Source organism: Bufo gargarizans, chromosome 1, assembly GCF_014858855.1.
Source record: "Bufo gargarizans isolate SCDJY-AF-19 chromosome 1, ASM1485885v1, whole genome shotgun sequence".
NCBI classification, from domain to species: Eukaryota; Metazoa; Chordata; class Amphibia; order Anura; family Bufonidae; genus Bufo; species Bufo gargarizans.
In genome coordinates this window covers 597,467,676-597,495,320 of record NC_058080.1, presented here as the reverse complement: position 1 = coordinate 597,495,320, position 27,645 = coordinate 597,467,676, and the positions used below count along the sequence as shown (strand labels likewise).

The 27,645-nt window shown below is 40.9% G+C and overlaps 1 protein-coding gene across 1 annotated transcript in view; it reads left to right on the top strand.

The window, feature by feature from the left end:
• SLC12A2 (solute carrier family 12 member 2) overlaps positions 1-26,934 on the top strand; it is a 129,741-nt gene extending 102,807 nt beyond the window's left edge. The window contains exons 23-28 of the mRNA XM_044275861.1: positions 928-1,050; positions 5,869-5,980; positions 10,237-10,323; positions 13,383-13,518; positions 15,610-15,677; positions 20,749-26,934. Of these exons, the coding sequence (XP_044131796.1) occupies positions 928-1,050; positions 5,869-5,980; positions 10,237-10,323; positions 13,383-13,518; positions 15,610-15,677; positions 20,749-20,884 (662 nt within the window). The 3' untranslated portion in view covers positions 20,885-26,934. The remainder of the gene's footprint in view (positions 1-927; positions 1,051-5,868; positions 5,981-10,236; positions 10,324-13,382; positions 13,519-15,609; positions 15,678-20,748) is intronic.
• The last annotated feature ends 711 nt before the right edge of the window (positions 26,935-27,645 follow it).

Here is a 27,645-nt window from a genome sequence, read left to right as displayed (position 1 = left end):
GGCCGGAGATAAAACCGTAGCATGCTGCGGTTTTATCTTTTGCCTGATCAGTCAAGAAGACTGAACTGAAGACATCCTGATGCATCCTGAACGGATTGCTCTCCATTCAGACTGAATAGGGATATAACTGATCGGTTCTTTTCCAGCATTGAGCCCTTTGATGGAACTCGGTGCCGGAAAAGAAAACCGCTAGTGTGAAAGTACCCTTATATAGAGCCTTTTCCCATACAACTATATATTATTCTGTTCAGCTCATTCTGCTATGTAATATAACTGCAGCCCATGTTCAACATGACTGATTTTGTTAAAGAAAATAACTGGGCCCAAAAAATTGTAAGTGACACTGCAGTCAGGGTCTTTCTCATCCGTTTATGCTGCCCTCAGAGCATCAGAAAACTGGTGGCAGATTCCCTTAATGTCATATGTTAGGAAACTCTTGAAGATGATACAGTTCTTCTAAGGTTATGAGTTAATTGCTGATAATTCAGTTCCCTAGCATAATCGATAAAGGCGGCTACCACCATTAGAATTACTAATGCTCCTGGAACCTACCAGTATGTCTACACAATCCATTAGCTGATGAAGCTGACTATTTGCAGTCACATCAGCTGCACTCATCCTCCAGAACTGTTATAGTATTAAACTGCTTTTATTTAGCCAGTGCTGAAGGGTAGCGGATTCCAGATGATGGTAGGAAATGTAGATTGTCGTCTTGGAGAACAATTCTGTGTCCAGCTGGCTCGACTGACCTTCTAAAGTAGAAAAGCCTTTAATATGGCTGCTTATTTGTCAACCTTCTGGCTAGGTCAAGATGTATGACGGATGGTGTGATCGAAAAAATTTTTCCCCAAAATTTTACTCCTTTTTTAAATAGATCTCTGCATACAACGTTATTCGACGTTATTAAAATGTTGCTTCTTTCTGCAGACTCTAAAGGTCAAGGCGTTGCTCTGAACTCTGCAGACCAGAGACTTTTGGATGCCAGCTTGCAGTTCCAGAAGACGCAAGGCAAAAGCACTATTGATGTGTGGTGGCTCTTTGATGATGGAGGTAGTGCCAGTCATATGGACTATACACCAAAATGACTATGCTGTTATTATAATATTATTGTCAGACAACACAAAGATGTTTGCTGTAGGCTAGGACTGCACGGCTACCCTGGCCATGCGACAGTAAGTCCCACAGCTATGACGTATTGTCTAAGGAGTATTATCACGGTTTAGTATTTGCAACACCCATTATACAGAAAAAAAATACTAAGTCTAGACTGATAAAATTGCATGTAACCTGCAATCAAAAATCCAGCAGGTTTGAATGTTTTGGGACCTGTCATGTCAAACATGGTCAAATTCAAAATCCGCACTTGCGATGTCGTAATACTAAAGTTGCCATATTGCCCTAGATTTACCAGATTCTATTGTATGTACTTGTGTACATTACTGTAAATCATATACAGGTGATCGCTTCTCTCCCCTCATTCTAGAGATCGTCGGGAGTCTCGGTGCTCATACCCCCACTGATCAAAACTTTTGATATGCCCCTGTAACACCTCAAACGTTTTCTGAAAGCGCAGTGACCCTTTAATGCTCAGCAGGCTTTGTAGATCTTGGCCCTGGAACAAATAGTCCAGTGGGGAAGTTATCTGCTGCTGATGACCATTTGGTTTATATTCAGCCGCTGTGCAGTTTTGACCTTCTTTACAATGTTACTCCCTGAGGATAAATTTGACTGCTTTTGTCGATTTGAAGCTGGAGTCTTTCTGTGCTTCCTAGCATAGGCTATGAAGCTTGTGCATAAAATTGATTTTTTGTTTTTATGCAATCTCTTTTGGTCAGTGCTGTCAAGTGGAGGAAGGCTTGAGTCATGTCAGTTTTATAATTGTGTGGCAAAAACTGTAGTTACATTCCTGTTACACGTTGAGTGGTAGTCAGCCAAACTACCGGGATGTCACTGCGGATGCATGCCTACAGGCGGTGTGTATACAGGGGAAACTTGAAGAATACCGTGCAAAGTTCATTTATTTCAGTAATGCAACTTAAAAGGTGAAACTAACATATGAGCGACTCATTACATGCAAAGCGAGATATTTCAACTCTTTATTTGTTATAATTTGGATGAGGTCCAACTCCTGGCTGATCAGCTGTTTGAAGAGGCCACAGCACTCTGGTGGCCATCGTGGCCTCTTTCTAGGCTAGTGATATCATATTTATCGGTTACATGACCTATTGGTAACTCAGTCCCATAGACGTGAACGGGCCTGGGGCTGTGATACAATGTACGCTGCAGCACTCACAGCCATGGCCTCCTAAAACAGCTGATCTGTGAGGGTGCCGGATGTCAAACTCCCATTTATCGAATATTCTTGGCCTATCCTATATATGAATACTATATTGCAAGATAACATTTCTATTAACCTCTTCAGGACACATGACGTACCGGTACGTCATGATGCCCTGGTACTTAAGGACACATGACGTACCGGTACGTCATGTGTTGTTCCGATCACTGCCGCCCGGCTGGCAGTGATCGGAACAAGGTGCCTGCACAAATCATTGAGCAGGCACCTAGGCTAAATGCGCGGGGGGGTCCCGTGACCCCCCCATGTCGGCGATCGCAACAAACCGCAGGTCAATTCAGACCTGCGGTTTGATGCGCTTTTTGCCGTTTCTGATCTCCGCGGTCCCTGACCGCGGGGATCAAAAACTTTACAATGCCCAGAATATATATGTTCTTCCTCCCCCTGCACCCCTGAATGATATTATGTGGGTGGGTGGTGCAGGGGGAGGGTTGCGGGCGGTGCGGGAGGCGGGCGGTGCGGCAGGCGGGATCGCGATCCCCCGCCCGCCTCCCCTTGAATAATCGTTGGTTTCTAGTGGGTATACCAGGGTGCCAGCACATTGCTGGCACCCTGGTATAAACGGCTGACATCGTTGATGCAATGTCAGCCGTTTAACCCTTTCCATACAGCGGTCCGTACGGACCGCTGTATGGAAAAGGTTAACAGCGCAGGGAGCTCCCTCCCTCTCCGATCGGGGGACTGCTGTGCCTTTGCAGCCCCCCGATGGGAGAGGGAGAGAGCCCCCAGACAGCCCCCCGACACCCCAGTCCTCACCCTTCCCCGTCTGCGAAGTTGTGGCAGACGGGGAAGGTTCCCATGGCAACAGGACGCCTGCTCAGGCGTCCTGCTGTCCATGGTGCTGAACAGATCTGTGCTGAAAGCATAGATCTGTTCAGTGTAAGTAAAATACAGTGCAGTACCCTATATAGAGTACAGTACTGTATTATACAGACATCAGACCCACTGGATCTTCAAGAACCAAGTGGGTCTGGGTAAAAAAAAAAGTGAAAAAAAGTGAAAGAAATGTAAAAATCAAAAAACACATTTATCACTGATTAAAAATTAAAAAAATTTAATTCCCTACACATGTTTGGTATCGCCGCGTCCGTAACGACCTGATCTATAAAACGGTCATGTTACTTTACCCGAACGGTGAACGCCATAAAAATAAAAAAATAAAAACTATGATGAAATAGAAATTTTGCCCACCTTACTTCCCAAAAAAAGGTAATAAAAGTGATCAAAAAAGTCGCCAAAATTGTAACAATCAAACCGTCATCTCATCCCGCAAAAAATGAGACCCTACTTAAGATAATCGCCCAAAAACTGAAAAAACTATGGCTCTTAGACTATGAAAACACTAAAACATAATTTTTTTTGTTTCAAAAATGAAATCATTGTGTAAAACTTACATAAATTTTAAAAAAAGTATACATATTAGGTATTGCCGCGTCTGTATGGACCGGCTCTATAAAAATATCACATGACCTAACCCCTCAGGTGACCACCGTAAAAAAATAAAAATTAAAACGGTGTAAAAAAAGCAATTTTTTGTCATCTTACATCACAAAAAGTGCAATAGCAAGCGATCAAAAAATCATATGCACCCCAAAATAGTGCCAATCAAACCGTCATCTCATCCCGCAAAAAATGAGACCCTACTCAAGATAATCGCCCAAAAACTGAAACAATTATGGCTCTTAGACTATGGAGACACTAAAACTTTTTTGTTTTAAAAATGAAATCATTGTGTAAAACTTACATAAATAAAAAAATTGTATACATATTATGTATCGCCGCGTCCGTGACAACCTGCTCTATAAAATTACCACGTGATCTAACCTGTCAGATGAATGTTGTAAATAACAAAAAAAAAAACTGTGCTAAAAAGGTATTTCTTGTTACCTTGCCGCACAAAAAGTGTAATATAGAGCAACCAAAAATCATATGTACCCTAAACTAGTACCAACAAAACTGCCACCCTATCCCGTAGTTTCTAAAATGGGGTCACTTTTTTAGAGTTTCTACTCTAGGGGTGCATCAGGGGGGCTTCAAATGGGACAAGGTGTCAAAAAAACCAGTCCAGCAAAATCCAGCCTTCCAAAAACCGTATGGCATTCCTTTCCTTCTGCGCCCTGCCGTGTGACCGTACAGCAGTTTACGACCACATATGGGGTGTTTCTGTAAAGTACAGAATTAGGGCCATGAATAATGAGTTTTGTTTGGCTGTTAACCCTTTCTTTGTAACTGGAAAAAAAAATATTAAAATGGAAAATCTGCCAAAAAAGTGAAATTTGGAAATTGTATCTCTATTTTCCATTAAATCTTGTGCAACACCTAAAGGGTTAAAATTGTATGTAAAATCAGTTTTGAATACCTTGAGGGGTGTAGTTTCTTAGATGGGGTCACTTTTATGGAGTTTCTACTCTAGGGGTGCATCAGGGGGGCTTCAAATGGGACATGGTGTGAAAAAACCAGTCCAGCAAAATCTGGCTTCCAAAAACCAAACGGCGCACCTTTCACTCTACGCCCCGCTGTGTGGCCATACAGTAGTTTACGGCCACATATTGGGTGTTTCTGTAAACGGCAGAGTCAGGGCAATAAAGATACAGTCTTGTTTGGCTGTTAACCCTTGCTTTGTTAGTGGAAAAAATGGGTTAAAATGGAAAATTAGACAAAAAAATGAAATTCTCAAATTTCATCCCCATTTGCCAATAACTCTTGTGCAACACCTAAAGGGTTAACGACGTATGTAAAATCAGTTTTGAATACCTTGAGGGGTGTAGTTTCTTAGATGGGGTCATTTTTGGGAGGTTTCTATTATCTAAGCCTCACAATATGACTTCAAACCTGAACTGGTCCAAATTTTCAACATTTGCTTCTAAGCCTTGTAACATCCCCAAAAAATAAAATATCATTCCCAAAATGCTACAAACATGAAGTAGACATATGGGGAATGTAAAATCATCACAATTTTTGGGGGTATTACTATGTATTACAGAAGTAGAGAAACTGAAACTTTGAAATTTGCAAATTTTTGATTTTTTTTTGTAAATTAGGTATTATTTTGTGCAAAAATAATAATTTTTGACTTCATTTTACCAGTGTCATGAAGTACAATATGTGACGAAAAAACAATCTCAGAACGGCCTGGATAAGTCAAAGCGTTTTAAAGTTATCAGCACTTAAAGTGACACTGGTCAGATTTGCAAAAAATGGCCTGGTCCTAAGGTGTAAAAAGGCTGTGTCCCTAAGGGGTTAAAGCATATAACATTAACTTAAAGTGGGAGGAAGATGCAACAATCACTATACTGTCGTAATGTGATTTTAAAGTAGAGAATGCATCCTAGACAGAAAAGGGAGATAAAACTTTCCATAATTTTTCTCCTTTGTTTTGTTCTGTGCACACCATGGCTGATTTGTGTTGTCTGCTATCACATTTCTCCTGTCTGTCCTACATTTTTAATTGATGGCTCTAGCACATGATTGTCTTCCATTTTAGTAACTCATGCATTATCACCCTTGCTCAGGATTGACATTGCTAATTCCATACTTGCTGACTACCAAAAAGAAGTGGAAAGACTGCAAGATCAGAGTGTTTATCGGTGGAAAGATTAACAGGATAGATCATGACCGCAGAGCGTAAGTTTGTTGATTTTGATAACATACATATATGTAAAGGGTTGTACTGTAAGAACTAGTAGAGCATATGGACATCCTAGGGGGAGGTCCTCCTCTCAGACTGTCTTGTAATACTAGTTCCTTCTACTGCAGCCAATATACAGTATCTGAGTGGTCCCCATTTTCCCAACAAAATCACCCATGGGATCCAGCAAATACTATGTTTAGGGTGTATTCACACATAAGTTTTTAGTGGCGTTTTTCAGCATTTGATGTCCAAATGTTACCTTAAAGTCTATGGAAAACATCTAATGTCAGACATACAGTGGTCCCTCAAGGTACAATATTTATTGGTTCCAGGACGACCATTGTATCTTGAAACCATGGTATGTAGAGTAATTGGTTCCAAAGCCCCAAAATGTCATCCAAGATGAGATCCAAGAAAAAAATGAAGAAAAATAAGCAGATAGCTAAGACAGATAAAACAAGTCATTACACATAACAGTCAGGAATAGAGGCTAACTAGCAACTAATACAACTATTTTACCAGAGAAGTGGCCTGGATTGGTTGGGTCTGAGTCTCAGGCATTGTATGTTGAGTTTAGTTTCAACTTACGATTGGTCAGAAAAGACCTTTGTATGTTGAAAATATTGGTTCCTAATATAGTGTTTTCTACTGAAATTTTTTTCTCTGGTATTTTTTTATATATATTTTTTTTAAACTCCGCATCTTAAAGGGAACCTGTCATCTCTACTATGCTACCCTCATTGAGCGTTTCATGTTCATTGTGTTACCCTAAACATATAAATGACACTTTTAATTTCATTTGCAGACTAATTCAATAAGAATTATGCATTTTTGTACTTCCCGCCTTCTATGCAAATTAACATAAGAGAGTCATATCTTACTTGTGTGACCAGAGAAGAGTCATATTTTCAAGCTCAGACTCATCTCAGGTTAATTTGCATATGTATGAATTTTTTTTTTTCCCCCACAATAAAAGCGGATGTGCTAGTGGCGATCTAGCAAACCATGTCCTCAGCTCTATACATAAAATCCCGGTGACAGGTTCCCTTTAAGTAATGTTGTTTTTTCCAGCTGGTTTTCTATCTGCTTTTAGAGAAGAAAAACAAGCCATTCATGCTTTTGTTTTGGAAAAAAATGTACATGGTATGGAAAAATCTGCTTCTATGGCGGGAATAAAACACCATTTGTGTGTGAAGAAATCCTAAAGATGGTGTCGCACACACAGTAATGCATTTTTCTATGGAAAAAAGCACAGCTACAGAAGTTAAATGGAAGTCTATGGGAATTATTGAATACAGCACAGTTTTTTCACACTTGAGTTGTGTTTTTTGGGGTCCATGGCGATTTTATTTTATTTTCTAAATCACAGAGATTGTAATGTCAAGTGACATTACAACGGAATACATACTTTCCTATATAAAATGTAAGGTATTCAAAAAGGTTGTTAAAACACTAGTGGGGACATTTATCAACACCAGGGTTTTATGACTTGCTCCCGATCCCTGAGGGGGGCTGCACTTGGATCTGTGCTCTATTGGAAGTGTATGCCTGTACAATTCCCTCAGCTGTATCATTCCCTTCATACATATTGGGGGAGATTTATCAAAACTGGTGTAAAGTAGAACTGGCTTAGTTGCCCATAGCAACCAATTAGATTCCTCCTTTCATTTTTTACAGCTTCTTTGGAAAATGAAAGGTAGAACCTGGTTGCTATGGGCAACTAAGCCAGTTCTACTTTACACCAGTTTTGATAAATCTCATCCAACTATAGCTTTGCCTATATAATTCTCAAAGCATAGTATTGCTGCTCTGGCTAGGTGCAGGTGATGGTGCTCAACTTTGTTGCACACTATAATTCGCAATGTTTCATCAGGAGCTTCCCGATAGTATAATGCCCTATCATCAAGCAGATCACGGTGGGCTGCAATGATGGTTTGCAGCACAGCCTCCGACGTTCGTATGGCCGAGGTCTCCTGAACTGAACACACTACTCCACATGTGGTCTCCCACAATTTAAATCAAATATGTATACCCTGTTAGAATATATATATATATATATATATATATATATATATATATATATATATATACACAGTACAGACCAAAAGAATTTTCTTTATTTTCATGACTATGAAAATTGTAGATTCACACTGAAGGCATCAAAACTATGAATTAACACATGTGGAATTATATACATAACAAAAAAGTGTGAAACAACTGAAAATGTCATATTCTAGGTTCTTCAAAGTAGCCACCTTTTGCTTTGATTACTGCTTTGCACACTCTTGGCATTCTCTTGATGAGCTTCAAGAGGTAGTCACCTGAAATGGTTTTCACTTCACAGGTGTGCCCTGTCAGGTTTAATAAGTGGGATTTCTTGCCTTATAAATGGGGTTGGGACCATCAGTTGCGTTGTGGAGAAGTCAGATGGATACACAGCTGATAGTCCTACTGAATAGACTGTTAGAATTTGTATTATGGCAAGAAAAAAGCAGCTAAGTAAAGAAAAACGAGTGGCCATCATTAGGTCAAATGAAGGTCAGTCAGTCCGAAAAATTGGGAAAACTTTGAAAGTGTCCCCAAGTGCAGTCACAAAAACCATCAAGCGCTGCAAAGAAACTGGCTCACATGCGGACCGCCCCAGGAAAGGAAGACCAAGAGTCACCTCTGCTGCAGAGGATAAGTTCATCCGAGTCACCAGCCTCAGAAATCGCAGGTTAACAGCAGCTCAGATTAGAGACCAGGTCAATGCCACACAGAGTTCTAGCAGCAGACACATCTCTAGAACAACTGTTAGGAGGAGACTGTGTGAATCAGGTCTTCATGGTAGAATATCTGCTAGGAAACCACTGCTAAGGACAGGCAACAAGCAGAAGAGACTTGTTTGGGCTAAAGAACACAAGGAAGGGACATTAGACCAGTGGAAATTTATGCTTTGGTCTGATGAGTCCAAATTTGAGATCTTTGGTTCCAACCACTGTGTCTTTGTGCGACGCAGAAAAGGTGAACGGATGGACTCTACATGCCTGGTTCCCACCGTGAAGCATGGAGGAGGAGGTGTGATGGTGTGGGGGTGCTTTGCTGGTGACACTGTTGGGGATTTATTCAAAATTGAAGGCATACTGAACCAGCATGGCTACCACAGCATCTTGCAGCGGCATGCTATTCCATCCAGTTTGCGTTTAGTTGGACCATCATTTATTTTTCAACAGGACAATGACCCCAAACACACCTCTAGGCTGTGTAAGGGCTATTTGACCATGAAGGAGAGTGATGGGGTGCTGCGCCAGATGACCTGGCCTCCACAGTCACCGGACCTGAACCCAATCAAGATGGTTTGGGGTGAGCTGGACCGCAGAGTGAAGGCAAAAGGGCCAACAAGTGCTAAGCATCTCTGGGAACTCCTTCAAGACTGTTGGAAGACCATTTCAGGTGACTACCTCTTGAAGCTCATCAAGAGAATGCCAAGAGTGTGCCAAGCAGTAATCAAAGCAAAAGGTGGCTACTTCGAAGAACCTAGAAAAAGAACCTTTCAGTTGTTTCACACTTTTTTGTTATGTATATAATTCCACATGTGTTAATTCATAGTTTTGATGCCTCCAGTGTGAATCTACAATTTTCAGTCATGAAAAAAAGAAAACTTTGAATGAGAAGGTGGTCTGTACTGTGTGTATATATATATATACATACACACACAGTCACATTCAGGGATGAGATTCTGTTAGGCCCTAGGATAACATCAGAGTGTAATTCAAGTTGTCACTTACCACCGTCATGATTTTTAATGATTCTCATGATCCATTCTTTCTTGAGCAGTGTGGGAAAGCTTCTGTTCAAAGGGGTGTACACTCAGCTTAAAGCAAATTTAAATCAATTTATCACCAGACAATCTGCTGATGACATGGGAATGACAAAAGCATTAAGTAATAAACCCTAAGCCACCAAAACAATTTGTACCGTGACATTATGATCTATACGCAAGAATTTCTAATATATTATTTCAAACAGAGCAGAGAAGAAATGGCTTTGTGAGAAGAGCAAACCCTGAAAACCAGCACTTGTGTAGTGTCTGGGTGCACAGTAATAGCTATAGTTGGATCTTGCCTCGTTCATGTCAATTGACGGCATCATCTCTGGGGGAAAGTAGTAAATCGAGCAAAACTGTGGCACCCTCTTCTCCCTAATGCTATAATGCCTGTGTTTAATTTCATTGTCTGTAATGCTGATATCTGGCATGGTGTTTTTCCAGGATGGCAACATTGTTGAGCAAGTTCAGAATTGACTTCTCTGACATCATGGTTCTCGGCGATATCAACACCAAGCCAAAGAAAGAAAAGTAGGTTTATTTTTGGTTTATGACGTGTGTACCGGTGCAGGATCATGTGTGTACTTCTTTATAATTCCGTTTTTTAATATTGCAAGAGCATGCAGTTAATCCTCTGTTGCTTTTTTAGTTGTTGTGATTTTGTGAAGATACACAGATCCAAGAATACTGTATGCACATTTCGATTTTTTTGTTTCCTTCTTAAGAAGGTCTAAAGCCTGTGTTACACAGGCCTGACTGAGCAAGCTATTGTCGGGGAAAGAAACGATTGCTGTGCCATCAATCATCCCCATGCTATCTAGTGGTTTGCCAGCAGTAGATCGTAATTAAACAGTGCGATCTGCCACCGGCAAACTATGGTTTTTAAGCGTGCTTAAAAATCACTATTTACCGATGAACAAGCAATCAGCAGCAGTATTACACTGCAAGATGATCGCTAACAAGCGTTCAAACAAACGCTCGTTAGCGATCATCTGCTGAAAAATCGGCAGCCTTAAGTCTCTGAGTCACAGGAGCATTTCTTTAATTAATTTGTGTACAAGATGATATGTGTTTTCATGGGGTATAATATTTTATTTTTTTATGATAATTTTATCTGTGTGTGACAAAGTGTACAGAAACAACCCTCCCCCAGCAGTTAAAGGGTTAAAATGTTCAACAAAAATAAGGGCAGTTGTACATGTGGATTAGATGTAGTTGGCCAGAAATGCTGCTTAGTGGCAGAACCCAGGAAGAGTAATGGAATATATTGTCCTCCATCATGGATCATGTATATTTGTGGAAGTTACCTAATAGTGACCGGTAATCTACACTCTGCTGGTAGTCTGCACTCTGCAGGTTAACTGTTCCCACCGTGTAAGTATAAAGAGACATTTGACTGGTATAAATAATAGTAATATATTTTCAGAAAATATTCTTAGGCCGCTTTCAGACGAGCGAGTGTCACGCTCCGGACTCACATTGCAGCACCTGTCTTGAACTTCCAGCACATAGCATTATATTGGTTTATGATGCTATCTAACCCTTACAATTCTGCAATATTGGATAACACTGACAGCATTAGGTCAGTGTTATCCAATACATTCCAGAACTGTAAGAATCATAACTCGATCCCGGCAGTGCTGGAAGTTCACGATGGGGGCTGAGCTGGGAGTCCAGAGCATGACAGTCGCTTGTCTGAAAGCAGCCTTATAATGCTTAAGGTTAGAATTATTGGCGTGGCTGCCGACTTCTTATTTTTTTCAACATGTGTTTGGGTACTTTGTAGGTTTAGAAATTGCTGTTACTTCCGTAATGCTCCATGACATACTATTAGGTCCCAGCAGCAGAGTTTTTCCCACTGCGTGGCATAATAGTACATCGTGGCAATGGAGTGGGCTCAGGAGCTGGGCCCGCGCCATAGTTTGCATGTTTACGTTATATTGCACATCAGGCATCCAGCTCTCACTGCTGGGATCAGAGAGAAATCTGATGCAGCAGTTTAACCCCTCAGGTGCCCCTCTGGATCTGAGCAGTTAGATGAAGGGAGCTCCCTCGGTCCTCTGATTTGTACCCCTTGAAAGCTATTGTGAGGTCCTGGGTACTCAGCTTGGCAGCTGGGGGCCTTCTGAAGAGCCCCAGGCCTGCCATGTTCAGGGCCACTATTACATCATGCCTCCAACATGATGTAGTAGTGTGCCTGTCAGAATGACTTTGCAATGTAATACAGGAGTGTTACCATGCATAGTACAAGCCATAAAAGGACTGCAGCTTCAGTTGACCCAATCTATCAAAATATCCTATTTAACCTGCACTGTGAACTCTGTAACAGGAAAAAATAAAATAAAAATGATCAATGTATCCAAAAATGGTATCATAAGAAATTATACCTTGTCCCACGAAAATGAGTTATGACACAGCAATGTCAGCAGAATATAAAAATGTGGTCAAATATGGGGAGACACGGCAATAAAAAAAATTTGAAAAATTGTAAAAACCATATAAATGGAATCACCTTAATCATACTGACCCACAGAATAAATGTCAAATATTATTTTTACCATGCAGTGAATAGCATAAAACAAAACACTAAAAACAATGGTAGAATTATGTTGTATTTTTTCAACAGGCCCCAATAAAAAACATTTCCCCAAAAATATAACTTGGGCCGAATGCACACGGCCGTTAGCGGTCCGTGGAACCGCGGCCTGGATTCCTGCTGAAAGCAGGAGCGCACGGCGTCATTGGTTGCTATGGTGCCGTGCGCTCCCTGCTGCCGCCACAGTACAGTAATACACTGGTATGATCTATACCAGTGCATTACTGTACTGTGGCGGCAGCAGGGAGCGCACGGCGTTATAGCAACCCATGCCGCCGTGCCCTCCTGCTCTCAGCAGGAATCCAGGCCGCGGTTCCACGGACCGCTCACGGCCGTGTGCATTCGGCCTTACCCTGCATAAAACAAACCCTTATACAGCTATGTTTTTTTTGTTTGTTTTTTAATAGCTTTGGGTAAATGGGTTAAAAGGTAAAGGTTTAGATAATCTGTCTGTGTTGTGTGTTCTTGTAAGGAATTCTATAATCTTATTAGCTGTAGATGTAAGACACTTCAAAGCTGAAGGTGGCACCTTCCATTTATTACGATAAAGAAGCCAGGAGCTTGCCAAGTATGTATCCCGATTTCTTGGCATAGTGTTTGAGCTGTGTTCATTAGCTGCTGTTGCTTTGTCAGGATCACTTTTGGCAAATCCTGGATTTGGCTTTCATTTCAGCATATCCCCCCCCCCCTTAATGTTATTTTCCCTCGCCTGTAGCTTCAAACGCATCAATCGGATTTGTCATTTTGTAGAATAGGTTTGTATGGGAATGATCTGATTCCCATGGATGTCAACAAATGAAGCTCCTTGTCTGTTCACATTCAGTAGTGGAATGATCAATTGCACGTTTTGGATTTCCAACAATTAAACTGTGACTTTCAAGGTTTTTGGGAATCTGCAACTAAAACCTGAAGTGACATTGACTGTTACATTTCTACTACTACAATGAGATAGAATTGCGGTTAACAGTTTTTTTTTTCCCTCCGTTGCCTTCAGTGTGGCAGCTTTTGAAGAGATGATTGAACCGTTCAGGCTGCGGGAAGACGAAAAGGAACAGGATGTCGCTGACAAAATGAAAGAGGAAGAGCCATGGCGAATAACTGATAATGAGCTAGAGCTTTATAAGACAAAGGTACCTTTTATCTGATCAGCAATGCCAATAGCAAGATGTCAGATATCCATTTCAGGGAATGAACTCTTAAAGTTCTAGTATATTAAAGGGGTGATATCATAAAGACATCTCCTTTCTATGGTGTCCTCGCTGGGGACTCCTCTCTTCAGACCAGAATAGAAAGCTGATGTAGAAGTGTGCCTTCTCCATTGATTGGCCAGCTAATCATTCAGTGTTTATCAGCATGTGGCTTCCTCCAGCAATGCATGGGGTTTGAGAAGGTGGCTTCTTCTTAAAAAAGAGACAACTCCTTTAACTTACAGACACATGATGTATTAAACGGGGGTATCTGCCATCCAGTGATCTGTCATATGTCCTGTTGGCTAAAGCTTACAGCCAGCTTTGGCATTGGCGCACTGCAGCAAAATCAAATAGACTGCAATATGGAAACTGCAATGTTAAAGGGTTGTCTCACTTCTGCACATGGCATTTATCATGGAGATGAAGTTAATACAAGGCACTTACTAATGTATTGTGATTGTCCACATTGCTTCCTTTGTTAGCTTCATTCATTTTTCCATCACATTATACACTGCTCCATGGTTACAACCACCCTTTAATCCAATAGCAGTGGTCGTGCTGGCACAGAATAGAAAAAAGTGCTGGCCTCTCTGGTGGCCAGGACAATGGGAGCAAGCATAGGCACTCATGCGCAGCAGCTCCCGTTCTGCGCTGCAGTGGTGGCCGTAATGAGCAGTGTATAATGGGATGGAAAAATGAATCCAGCCAGTAAAGGAGACAATATGGACACAATACATTAGTAAGTGCCTTGTATTAACTTTATCTAAATGATAAATTCCATTTGCTGAAGTGAGACACCCCTTTTTAATGCTTGTTTTCCTCTAAATGGCATAACTATACCTCACAATCTTGAGCGAGGTGCACAACTTTTTTCATACGAATGCTTTTTAGCGACGAATGATTATATTCCCCCTTAATATAAGCTTAAGACAATTGCTGTCATTTCATTCCAGCCATTTAACCAGTTTCTGGGAACAATAATGGCATTAAAGGGAATGGATAGGTCCCTAATTAGCCATGAGCTAGTTGATCTGAAGAGTATTTTACATTTCATACAATTGGCAAAACCTGGAGCATGTCAAGAAGAGTCTAAAATCCCTAGCATGAGGTGTTACTACCTAGCTTACTTTTACATTGACAATTCAGGATATTTCCTTTAAGGGGTTCTGGCTTTTATTATTGATGACCTATAGGTCATCAATACCAGATTGGTGGGGATTCGATACCCGCGCCTCCAACGATCAGCTGTATGAGGAGACGGCGCGCGCAGTGTGCACGTGCTGTCTCCCTTCTATCTTCCTGCTCGCTGCTGCTTTACCATAGACATAGCAGCAGCAGAAAGACTGCGCACACAGTCTCCTCATACAGCTGATGGGCAGGGGTGCCAGGTGTCTGACCCCCTGCTGACCTAGCCAGGAAAATCCCTTTTAAAAGCATTTTCCAGGTTATAGGTATTGATGCTTTTTCCCAATATCAGATCATGGAGGCCGGACACCAATCAGCTCAGCAGCTGCCAGTGCAAGAACTTACACAGCAGATGGAGCCAGAAGCAGAAAGCGTCCTCTGTGCCGGCTAACTGCTCCCATTCACTTCAGTGGGAAATGAGCCGCAGTAACCCGGCATGGCCACTACACAGGACAGAACTGTTCTCCTAACCCCATCCTTTGTTGGTTCCGGTGTCAGCAGCTGCTGAGAACAGCCGATTGGTGGGGGTGCTGGCTGTTGAAACCCCACCATTCTGCTATGTATGACCTATCCTATGGATGTCATTAATATCTATAGCCCCGAAAACCCCTTTAAACATAGTTTGATATAAATGAGGTGAGTAACAGCAATCTAAAGTAAATTTGCCCTCACTCGATGTTAATTCATATGGGAGGGCAAATGTGACGAGCCATCTTTAAAACTGTATGCTAACAGAATCTGTAAGACATGGTTATTGTAATAGATCTTCTGTTCCTTTTCCAACTTTGTTTCGTCTACTACATGTTGTTGAGTATTCACCATGTCTCACCCTCTGCCTTGTATTAGACTCATCGTCAGATCCGGTTAAATGAATTGTTGAAGGAGCACTCGAGCACAGCCAATGTTATTGTCATGTAAGTTGAAATATGATCTAGACTGCTATGTACATGCTGCTCGGGAGTGAGCTTTGCCTCTCCTATGTGCCAGTACTGTTCGTATGAGCCTGTATAGAAAATGGGTCTGAAATACTTTAACAAGAATTCCAAACATGTTCTGCTTATACCATGACTCATGGCTCTGGAGAAAAAGGAAACTTGCCGAATTGTCACTTTCAGCTGTTTTTTTGGTTCAGAGCGTTTGAAGCCAAATGTTTTATCTTTGGTGTAGTTTTCCCATCCCATAGATGACACAAAGCAACCTATTTTAAAAAAAGGCGTGATGTGAACCTGACCTAAATGTGATTAAACACAACATTATGAATAATGGCCTACAATAATATTTTGAGTTCATGTGGTAGCGAAATATTGGGGTTATCTGGGACTATAAGAATGATGGTCTGTCTTTACCAGGCTCTGTGCCATACTTGTGCCCAAGGTTACTTTCACTACACCTTCATTCTGGTTCAAGTGAGAGATACTAAGCTGTAATACCAGACACAGCTTCTACTAAAAGTGTGATGTGGGCCCTTCTATCCTAAGGATAGACCATGAATTTTAGAGTCCCAGTTAACTCCTTTTTAAAGGGGTTGCAACACTACAATATCCATGACTAGGGATGAGTGAACTTGTGTTTTACAAGTTCAAGGTTCAGGTTTTGTTACAATTCCGATATGGATTACGTTACAACAGGCCGTAATGGAAGGCCTTTAACCCCTTAAGGACACAGCCTTTTTACACCTTAGGACCAGGCCATTTTTTGCAAATCTGACCAGAGTCACTTTAAGTGCTGATAACTTTAAAACGCTTTGACTTATCCAGGCCGTTCTGAGATTGTTTTTTTGTCACATATTGTACTTCATGACACTGGTAAAATGAAGTAAAAAAAATATTTTTTTTGCACCAAAAAATACCTAATTTAACAAAAATTTGGAAAAATTTGTAAATTTCAAAGTTTCAGTTTCTCTACTTCTGTAATACATAGTAATACCCCTAAAAATTGTGATGCCTTTACATTCCCCATATGTCTACTTCATGTTTGAATTATTTTGGGAATGATATTTTATTTTTTGGGGATGTTACAAGGCTTAGAAGTTTAGAAGCAAATCTTGAAATTTTTCAGAAATTTACAAAAAACCAATTTTTAGGGACCACTACAGCTCTGAAGTCACTTTGCGAGGCTTACATAATAGAAACCACCCAAAAATGACCCCATTCTATAAACTACACCCCTCAAGGTATTCAAAACTGATTTTACAAACTTCGTTAACCCTTTAGGTGTTGCACAAGAGTTATTGGCAAATGGGGATGAAATTTGAGAATTTCATTTTTTTGGCTAATTTTCCATTTTAACCCATTTTTTCCACTAACAAAGCAAGGGTTAACAGCCAAACAAGACTGTATCTTTATTGCCCTGACTCTGCCGTTTACAGAAACACCCTATATGTGGCCGTAAACTACTGTACGGCCACACAGCGGGGCGTAGAGTGAAAGGTGCGCCATATGGTTTTTGGAAGGCAGGTTTTGCTGGACTGTTTTTTTGACACCATGTCCCATTTGAAGCCCCCTGATGCACCCCTAGAGTAGAAACTCCATAAAAGTGACCCCATCTAAGAAACTACACCCCTCAAGGTATTCAAAACTGATTTTACAAACTTCATTAACCCTTTAGGTGTTGCACAAGAGTTATTGGCAAATGGGGATGAAATTTGAGAATTTCATTTTTTTGCCTAATTTTCCATTTTAACCAATTTTTTTCCACTAAAAAGCAAGGGTTAACAGCCAAACAAGACTGTATCTTTATTGCCCTGACTCTGCAGTTTACAGAAACACCCCATATGTGGCCGTAAACTACTGTACGGCCACACAGCGGGGCGTAGAGTGAAAGGTGCGCCATATGGTTTTTGGAAGGCAGGTTTTGCTGGACAGTTTTTTTGACACCATGTCCCATTTGAAGCCCCCCTGATGCAACCCTAGAGTAGAAACTCCATAAAAGTGACCCCATCTAAGAAACTACACCCCTCAAGGTATTCAAAACTGATTTTACAAAGTTTGTTAACCCTTTAGGTGTTGCACAAGATTTAATGGAAAATAGAGATACAATTTCAAAATTTCACTTTTTTGGCAGATTTTCCATTTTAATATTTTTTTTCCAGTTACAAAGCAAGGGTTAACAGCAAAACAAAACTCATTATTTATGGCCCTGATTCTGTAGTTTACAGAAACACCCCATATGTGGTCGTAAACTGCTGTACGGGCACACGGCAGGGCGCAGAAGGAAAGGAATGCCATACGTTTTTTGGAAGGCAGATTTTGCTGGACTGGTTTTATTGACACCATGTCCCATTTGAAGCCCCCCTGATGCACCCCTAGAGTAGAAACTCCAAAAAAGTGACCCCATTTTAGAAACTACGGGATAAGGTGGCAGTTTTGTTGGTACTAGTTTAGGGTACATATGATTTTTGGTTGCTCTATATTACACTTTTTGTGCGGCAAGGTAACAAGAAATAGCTTTTTTGGCACAGTTTTTTTTTTTTGTTATTTACAACATTCATCTGACCGGTTAGATCATGTGGTAATTTTATAGAGCAGGTTGTCACGGACTGCGGCGATACCTAATATGTATACAATTTTTTTTATTTATGTAAGTTTTACACAATGAATTAATTTTTAAAACAAAAAAAAGTTTTAGTGTCTCCATAGTCTAAGAGCCATAGTTTTTTCAGTTTTTGGGCGATTATCTCAAGTAGGGTCTCATTTTTTGCGGGATGAGATTACGGTTTTATTGGCACTATTTTGGGGTGCATATGACTTTTTGATCGCTTGCTGTTACACTTTTTGTGAAGTAAGATGACAAAAAATTGCTTTTTTTACACCGTTTTTTTTTTTTTTTTTTTACGGTGGTCACCTGAGGGGTTAGGTCATGTGATATTTTTATAGAGCCGGTCGATACGGACGCGGCGATACCTAATATGTATACTTTTTTTTATTTATGTAAGTTTTACACAATGATTTCATTTTTGAAACAAAAAAAATCATGTTTTAGTGTTTCCATAGTCTAAGAGCCATAGTTTTTTCAGTTTTGGGGCGATTATCTTGGGTAGGGTATGATTTTTGCGGGATGAGATGACGGTTTGATTGTTACAATTTTGGAGTACATACAACTTTTTTGATCACTTTTATTAACTTTTTTGGGAAGTAAGGTGGGCAAAATTTCAATTTCATCATAGTTTTTAATTTTTATTTTTATGGCGTTCACCGTTTGGGTAAAGTAACATGACCGTTTTATAGATCAGGTCGTTACGGACGCGGCGATACCAAACATGTGTAGGGAATTTCATTTTTTTTTATTTTTAATCAGTGATAAATGTGTTTTTTGATTTTTACTTTATTTTACTTTTTTTCACTTTCTTTTTGACCCAGACCCACTTGGTTCTTGAAGATCCAGTGGGTCTGATGTCTGTATAATACAGTACAGTACAATATATAGTACTGTACTGTATTTTACACTTTGTCTGAACAGATCTATGCCTTTCAGCACAGATCTGTTCAGCACCATGGACAGCAGGACGCCTGAGAGGCGTCCTGTTGCCATGGGAACCTTCCCCGTCTGCTCAGTTATGGTCAGAACTGCGCAGACGGGGAAGGGTAAGGACGGGGCTCTGGGGGGGCTGCCTGGGAGCTCTCTCCCTCTCCATTCGGGGGGCTGCAAAGGCACAGCAGCCCCCCGATGGGAGAGGGAGGGAGCTCCCTGCGCTGTTAACCTTTTCCATACAGCGGTCCGTACGGACCGCGGTATGGAAAGGGTTAAACGGCTGACATCGCAGCACAGATGTCAGCCGTTTATACCAGGGTGCCAGCAATGTGCTGGCACCCTGGTATACCCACTAGAAACCAACGATTATTCAAGGGGAGGCGGGCGGGGGATCGCGATCCCGCCTACCGCACCTCCCGCACCGCCCGCAACCCTCCCCCTGCACCTCCCACCGTGCTCAAATAACTCAGGGGTGCAGGGGGGAGGGATGCAGGAACATTTTTGGAATCCTAAAGTTTCTGATCCCCGCGGTCAGGGACCGCGGGGATCAGAAACTGCAGAAATCGCAGCAAACCGCAGGTCTGAATTGACCTGCGGTTTGCCGCGATCGCCGACATGGGGGGGTCACGGGACCCCCCCGCGCATTTAGCCTAGGTGCCTGCTCAATGATTTGAGCAGGCACCGGGTTCCGATCACTGCCAGCCGCACGGCAGTGATCAGAAATACACAGGGCGTACATGTACGCCCTGTGTCCTTAAGTACCAGGGCACAAGGGCGTACCTGTACGCCCTATGTCCTTAAGAGGTTAAGAGGCATTCTGTTATAATAGAAGTCTACAGGCTGCAAAACAGATCCGTCTGGTTTCCATTATGCAGGAGTGGACTCCTGCATAACTGAAACCAGACATATCCGTTATGCGGCCCATAGACCTCTTTTATGACTGAATGCCTCTTAAAGGCATTCCGTCATTGAATTCCGTTTTGGCCCGTGGTAACGGAATCCATATTGGAATTGTTATAAAACACAAACCCTGAACTCGAACGTGTAAAACACAAGTTTGCTCATCCCTATTGATGAACTATCCTCAGGATGGGAAATCTATATCAGATCGTGGGGGTCTGACTTCCGGCACCCTTGATGATAAGCTGTTTGAAGCGGTAGCGGCACTCATTGGAGTGCTACTTCTGCTTCAAAATTATCTGCACGTCATCTTGCTCTTGCAATTACACTGAGCCGTCTCTATAAACAAGACGACACTCAGGTAATTTTAAAGCTGAAACAGCGCTTGCCCGAGCGCCGCTACTGCTTCAAACAGCTGATTGGCTGGGGTACCAGGTGTCGGATCCCCGCCGCTCTGATATTAATGACCTATCCTGAGGTGAGGTCATCAATATTGATTGCAGTGTGGCATAGCCCCTTTAAGGTGTTCAGTAATACTTCCTATGATTACCTATATTGCTCTGTTATTACTCTGTATTTCAGCCTAAACATATCTGCTTTACTGTTTTGTGACAGGAGCCTTCCAGTTGCGAGAAAAGGTGCCGTGTCCAGTGCACTTTACATGGCTTGGCTAGAGGCACTTTCTAAAGATCTCCCACCCATCCTGCTTGTCCGTGGAAATCACCAGAGCGTCCTTACTTTCTACTCCTAAAAGCTGACAGCCGCAAAGCCCCCAAAGAAATGGTACTTCAGTGGCTGGGATGCAGGCATCATCACGTTCTCTAAAGCCCCTGAACTTCTCTTTCTGAATTTCACAGACTTGAAAGCACATGGAGGAAAGTAACTTTTTCCACACTTGAGCATCTGTTGCAGTTTTACTGCTTCTGTTACATTACCGGTGGATCCTGGCTTCATAAGGGAGATTCCGATGTATGGGACTCGAATACATGGAAGTTTATTTCTCTGCTACTTGAAAAGCAGCAATAAAAGCGTGTTTCTTTTTATTTTGACCAGTGAAAGGATTCTAGATTTGTAAAAGCCTTTAGCCTTGAGGTGCCTTTTTGAAAATTAACCAAACTTCATCCATACCCCCCTTTTTTATAAACTTGTATAGAATGTACAATCTGCCTTTCAGCTAGGACTTTAGATCAAAACCTTTAGTTTCTAGTTTCTTCCATCTTGACGATAACTTATGCTGCTGCTTCGTCTTCCACCAAGCTATTCACTCTTGTATTGCGTCATAAATGTTATTATTTTTTTATATTCTTCTTCTTTTGAATGTGTTAGCAAAAATGCACAGGGTTTGAACAAGACAGCTATTCCAACAATAAAAACACGTGAAGCGACCATATGGGTTGTATTGGAACAAATGAGCAAGTAAAATGGACCTCGCTGTGGGTATCGCATACACTACTTTACTTTAAGTGAACCCCCATCTTTCCTGTTCAAGTTATACTCCACGTGTCACCCAAATATAATAGACTTCATTAATGGTGCGTAGGTGACTGTGTCTAGGGGTTTTTAATGGCGCTCGTTTCTGGCCTATCCAGAGATCTGTTGTACATGAATAACACAATTCAGGTCAGTTCTCCAAAAACATTCAATCTGTATTTATTCCTAGCATCTCTATACAAGGGGAAGCGGCCATACTGTGCCCTTCTCCCACTATTCAGCTTACTAATATACCACAATGAATGAATTGACTCATTTCTACCCAAAATGTCGGTCTCCAGTCACTGCAGCCCCTAAATGTTCAGTTTACTTTGTCGTACTTTTGTAATACAGGAAATCAAATTTTAAATGTATCTAGTCTGTCCTGGTCAGATGAGGGTGACATGGTGACATGCCACCATTTTAATGCTTGATTGAATGACGATACTCAGTACACTTCTACAGCTGTCTTTCTATGTTATATATGTGGATGTTGAGGTTTATGCCCAGAATGTTTGATGCAATGGCTCATGTGCAATAGCATTACTTGGGGGGGGGGGGGGGGGGGGCGAGACATGGGGCTTGTCTTGAAAATGAGCGCTTTCTTGTTGAGAGATGCCTTTCTGCTGTACTACCTTGTAGCCCATAGACTTATATTATGAATACCTGTAGAAAAAAAACACATTTCTGTCCACTTATGTCTTGGATTTTTCTGTGTTTTAAGTCTAAATATGTTTTAAGCAAAACCTCCTTACTTCACATTAAGGCTACATTCGCACGACGGCTGTCACATGACCGTTTTAACAACTATGATAGTCTATGGGGTTATTCACATGCTGTTTTTTGTTTGTTTTTGATGGGCCGTGAATAACGTCTATCCTATTTTGTCTATTTTCATGGGCCAACAGCCCCTTTACAATTACAATTACGTTTTTTGCCAGCCATCGTGTGAATGGAGCCTTACATTAGCTTTGCATTCTACAACTTTTTGAAATACTGTACTGTACTTTTTGACAGTGTTCAGTTGCTTTTATGTTTATCGGGCAGTACTTCTTTAGGACCGAGGAGAGAAGTTGATGAAACAGTTTATGAAGAGGTCTAGTCTGTGACTATTAGAACTCTGAAGACAATAACCTATGGTGAGAAGGTTCATCATTACAAGAAAGTGCATTCCAAGCTTTTCTAGTTGTAAATTACAGTTCTCTGGAACCAATCAGATTCCACCTTTCATTTTTGACAGCTCCTTTGGAAAATGAAAAGTGGAATCTGATTGGTTGCTATGGGCAACTAAGCCCGTTCTACTTTACACCAGTTTGATAAATTACCCCTATTGACTATCAAGCCAGTGTTGTACCCAGTGACGGGGTTCTTCGGCATAGTACAAACATCTGTTGAACTGAGCACAGGATATACAGACAATTTTGATGTGTTATCCAGATGTTCTGTCTCCCATCAATAATTAGGCTATGACTATAATGACTAAATACATGTATGTTAATCTATGCATACACATCCTGTGCTCTGTTCCATTAACATTGTGTACTATGCCAGGAGGTAATGGAGATATCGAAGTAAGCTCCTGTGTAGGTTATCAACCTGATGTATGCCGGTTTTCTTGGATAATGTATTGGATGAAATTGGCCCTGAATGATAAGATATCCCTGGCGTGTCAGGATAGGTTTGGAAGTGAGGAAATGGTAAGCTTGTTCATTTTTTATCTATAGAAGGAGCCTCAGTCATCACAGCATCCCCCCCCCCCCTTCCCTGCAAATGATTGTACTGGATTGGTAGAAAGTCGATAGGGCCGTTTGTGAAGATGCTGTATTGGTGCCACAGGCTCTATGTGTGATATAATTAGAATACCCACTGATATGTTTTACCTGGGAAACAAGAATTGTCATGTGTAACTAATATAGTGAAATGTACAGTGTATTATTAATGTCTTGTATTCAGAGCATGTATGATTAATTATGTACTGGTCTGTTGTATCACTGCTCGGTTGAAGACCCCACAGCTATATTTGTACAGAACTTGTTTGGAAAAAATAATCTAATGTACGTGAAAATGCCTGAAGATCTGTAAAAACAATTACAGGATTGATGAGTTTGCAGTAAGTTGGAATGAAAGTAGATGAATATATACCATATCCAATTTTATAGTAACGTCTAAGGGTTTTTGCTGGTATTTTTGTGCACCTGTGGTTTTTGGTGTTTTTTTTTTTTGTTTGTTTTGTTTTTTTTGCAGTAAAAAACGGCAACTCCAGAATTAGCAGGTCTATGGGAAAAGCGGGAAACTCAAGCCTTTTTTTTTCTATAGGTGGTTTTGTTCATTACCGTAGTTGCTGTGTTTTGTCTTTTTGGCTTTTTTTAAATCACCTTCTCTTTAGGGGTTGAGCATCTTGAAGTAAACGCTAGTGTGCAAAAAATGCCAGGAAAAAACTCAGGTGGCCTGAGCAAAAACATGCAGTTATTCTGCCTTCTCCAACCCCCCCCCCCCCAAAAAAAAAGCCAGTCAAAACTTGTGTGTATAGGGACTCTGTAGCGGTTTTCTGGAAAAAGATACAGAAAACTACCTCAGGCTACTTTAATATTAGCGTTAGCAGGGTCCGGCAGGCTGTTACAGCAGGGGCCATGATGCCCACTGCACGCGCGAGCGGAGGTCATGCTTGCACAGTTCTACCAGCGCCGTACATGTACAGCGCTGGTAGCGAAAGGGTGAACTATAATGGGGACAGACCAGAGGTCCGGCAGCAGCATGGCAAACGTGCCGAGAGGAGGCCGGCCAAAAACCGAACCTGCTAATGTGAAAGTAGCCTCACTCTGCCTGAATGCTCACTAGATCTCAGAAATAATTATGTTTACTTTAATTTATCTTGCTTAACTCTTTATAGCATCTTTGACTCTGCCAGGGCTTCCTGTGAATGGTATTACTATGTAACGAACTGCAGTTCCCATGATACCACTCAACTCTTGCAAGCTTTGCATGTATTTACAGCTGCTTCATGCTCTCTATTTTTGCACACAGCACAGATCTGCTAATCACTTGTTGCTGTGCTGTTCTTAAACTGCATACTGCACCACCTTCTGCCCAGCATGTGAAACACGATCCCTATTAATGCCTCATTCACACGTCAGTGTTTTGGAGCCAAAACCAGATGCAGATCTTTCCCTTATGTCTGTGGAGGCTCCACTCCTGTTTGTGGCTCACAATCACTGATGGAAATCACTGACCAAAACACCAACGTGTGAATGAGACTTAAGACAGGAAATTAAGGAGTTTGGAAATCTAGGGAGCAGTAGAGGTAAGAGGCATGTGATTTGAGATGGTTCGTACTGTATAGTAGAGGGACATAGCACAAGATCACAGTGCAGGATTTCACCCAAGCAGCAGAACACCAGAAGCAGGGACATACAGAGACCCTTTAGCTGCATCATTAAAGGGGTTGTCTCACTTCAGCAAATGGCATTTATCATGTAGATAAAGTTTATACAAGGCACTTACTAATGTATTGTGATTATCCATATTGTCTCCTTTGCTGGTTTGATTCATTTTCCATCACAATATACACTGCTCGTATCCAGGTGTTACGACCACCCTAAAAGCCAGCATTGGTCGCCGTGCTTGCACACTATAGGAAAAAGCACCGGCCTCTCTGGTGGCTGGGATCGCGGGAGTGTGCATAGTCCAGCACTTTTTTTTTTTTCTATAGTGTGCAAGCATGGCCACCTGTGTTGAATTGCAGGGTGGTCCTAACCATGGAAATGAGTAATGTATCATGTGATAGAAAAAGTAATCAAGCCAGCAAATGGACAATCACAATACATTAGTAAGTGCCTTTTATTAACTTAATCTACATGATAAATGTCATTTACTGAAGTGAGACAACCCCTTTAAGTGCACTTGAACTATGGGGGCAACATTTTTAATGATCGGAAATCACCTTTTAAACTTAATAGATTGTTAAAAAATATATATTCCAAAAGCATAGATGCCTAAATTACATTTTTCAAGGACCGGATAAATAAAGCATTTTATTGGGGTTTAGGGTCAGGTACCTTTTTATAGAGGTTATTCCATTAAAGACATCTCCTGTACATATGCCATAGAGGAGAGCCTTCTCCAACTAGCTAATCTGTTTGGCAGGGTCTCGGGAACAGCAGCTCTCATGTTATAGGGGTTTTCTGGCTGTGGCAGGACAACTCTTTTAAAGGATAAATGGATATGTTACTGTTATAGAATGGCAATTTTTCCCCATATAATAGTTTAGCTATATCTTTAATTGAGCCTTCAGTATAGGTGTCAAGAATTTCATTGGGTTCATTTCATAGCTTTTTCTGTGATTTATTGATACCGTTGGGACCGGTGATGTGAAAACATCATAATTGATATTCGAGTGCCAGTCATTTTATGTTGGCAAATCACAACTAAAAGATTGTTTTCCATAGACATCCTTAAAGTCTCTGCATGCATGTGGTGCCATGGTGTATAGAATGGACCTAGTGTTACGGCAAATGTTAACATTCAGAGCATCAACAAGCTCATGATGAGTAATTCCTGCTGCCCTTATATCCCAGAACTTTCCCGTAGTCATGCCACATAATATTTGCAAGCACTATAGTGCATATGTGGTCTTTTCTGCTCCTGCTTTAGAAAAGGCATTGTATGGAATTCAGATTTCCCAGCGTCAGCACTTTGGAGAACTAGTGATACCTTGCTAGGTGCATGTGTGTTGAGAACAGGTAGTACTGATTTTGCTGTGATGAGCGGATGTTACATAATGGAAACCTAATCTGTAAACATTAAAACTTTTACTTCTATAAATCCTTGTAAGTGGATAGGAACCTCTGCCGACACATGAAGTGTATCTACTATCCATTACAAACTGGGTCCCTATTGACTTCTTATTCACCTACCTTCATTCCACAGAGCCCATCTCTGCAGTTAGTCTGATAAGTGGGGACCGTGACATAATCATGGATTTTCAAGAGAATGTTGAATGAACTGCTGACTTGTTTTAGTGCTGCTACCTTGTGTTTGTGACCAGGTACTTTTGCCGTATACACTTTCTAACTGTATTCTGGAAAGGTTGCTAACAGTGTGTATTTTAATACCCTTTTTATGGCACCGTGGTAAGGTCAGTTCACGGCTAAGCTCTCGCTGACCCCTTCCGGGACATAGTTGTGTGACACACTGCAGTGATCTCTATTGATGTTTGTGTGTGTATTCAGGTCATATTTAAAAAAACAAACAAAAAAAAAAGAAACCAAATTCAGTTTTTGTGTACATATTGAGATAAGATACTGCTTATGAGCAATTGTCTTAAAATGCAAACTTTGGGGCTTGGGTCGGTCGAATATATGCTTAGAATTACTCGGTGCACTTTCACTCAGTACAATTTTCTTTGGGCACCTTGACATTTTAAGCTACACCTATTTGATAACATTCGGTAGCGGTTGTATGTTCCATCATGTACCTATGTGTTAACATAATTCAATTAACACTGCTCTTTCTAGTACAAAGATTGTTATATATGCATTTTGCCTAATTTAATGACATCTAAATATGCTAGTAAGTGTAACAGCTAATTTATGATTTATATTTAAACACTGTGCTCTTTTATGTTTGAGATTTTTAGAACTTTCCTTAATTGCGTTTTTAAAACTTATTTTTATATGCATTCCGGACATTGGACAGTAATAAAAACATTGAAATATGAAATTCAACAAAGCTGTGTTTTCTTGCTGTTGTCACGAGAACTTCCCACTTTTTAGAGTTATAGAATTTATTACTGAATTAACAAGCATTTTGGTAATATGGTTCTCAACCCTTCAAAGGAAACTTAATTCACATGTAGGTTTTTGCTGGTTGGTTTGCTGCACTTTAGCATTTTTTTTGTTTTTGTGGCTTTTTTTGTGGCTTTTTGTTTTGCAACATTTGTTGCTGTAAAAATGTTAGCTCTGGGTGTTAGCTGAAGGACTACGGGAAAGATAAAATGCAGGACATGGCATTTATTTTATTTTTTTCATTTTGGCATTTTTGTTA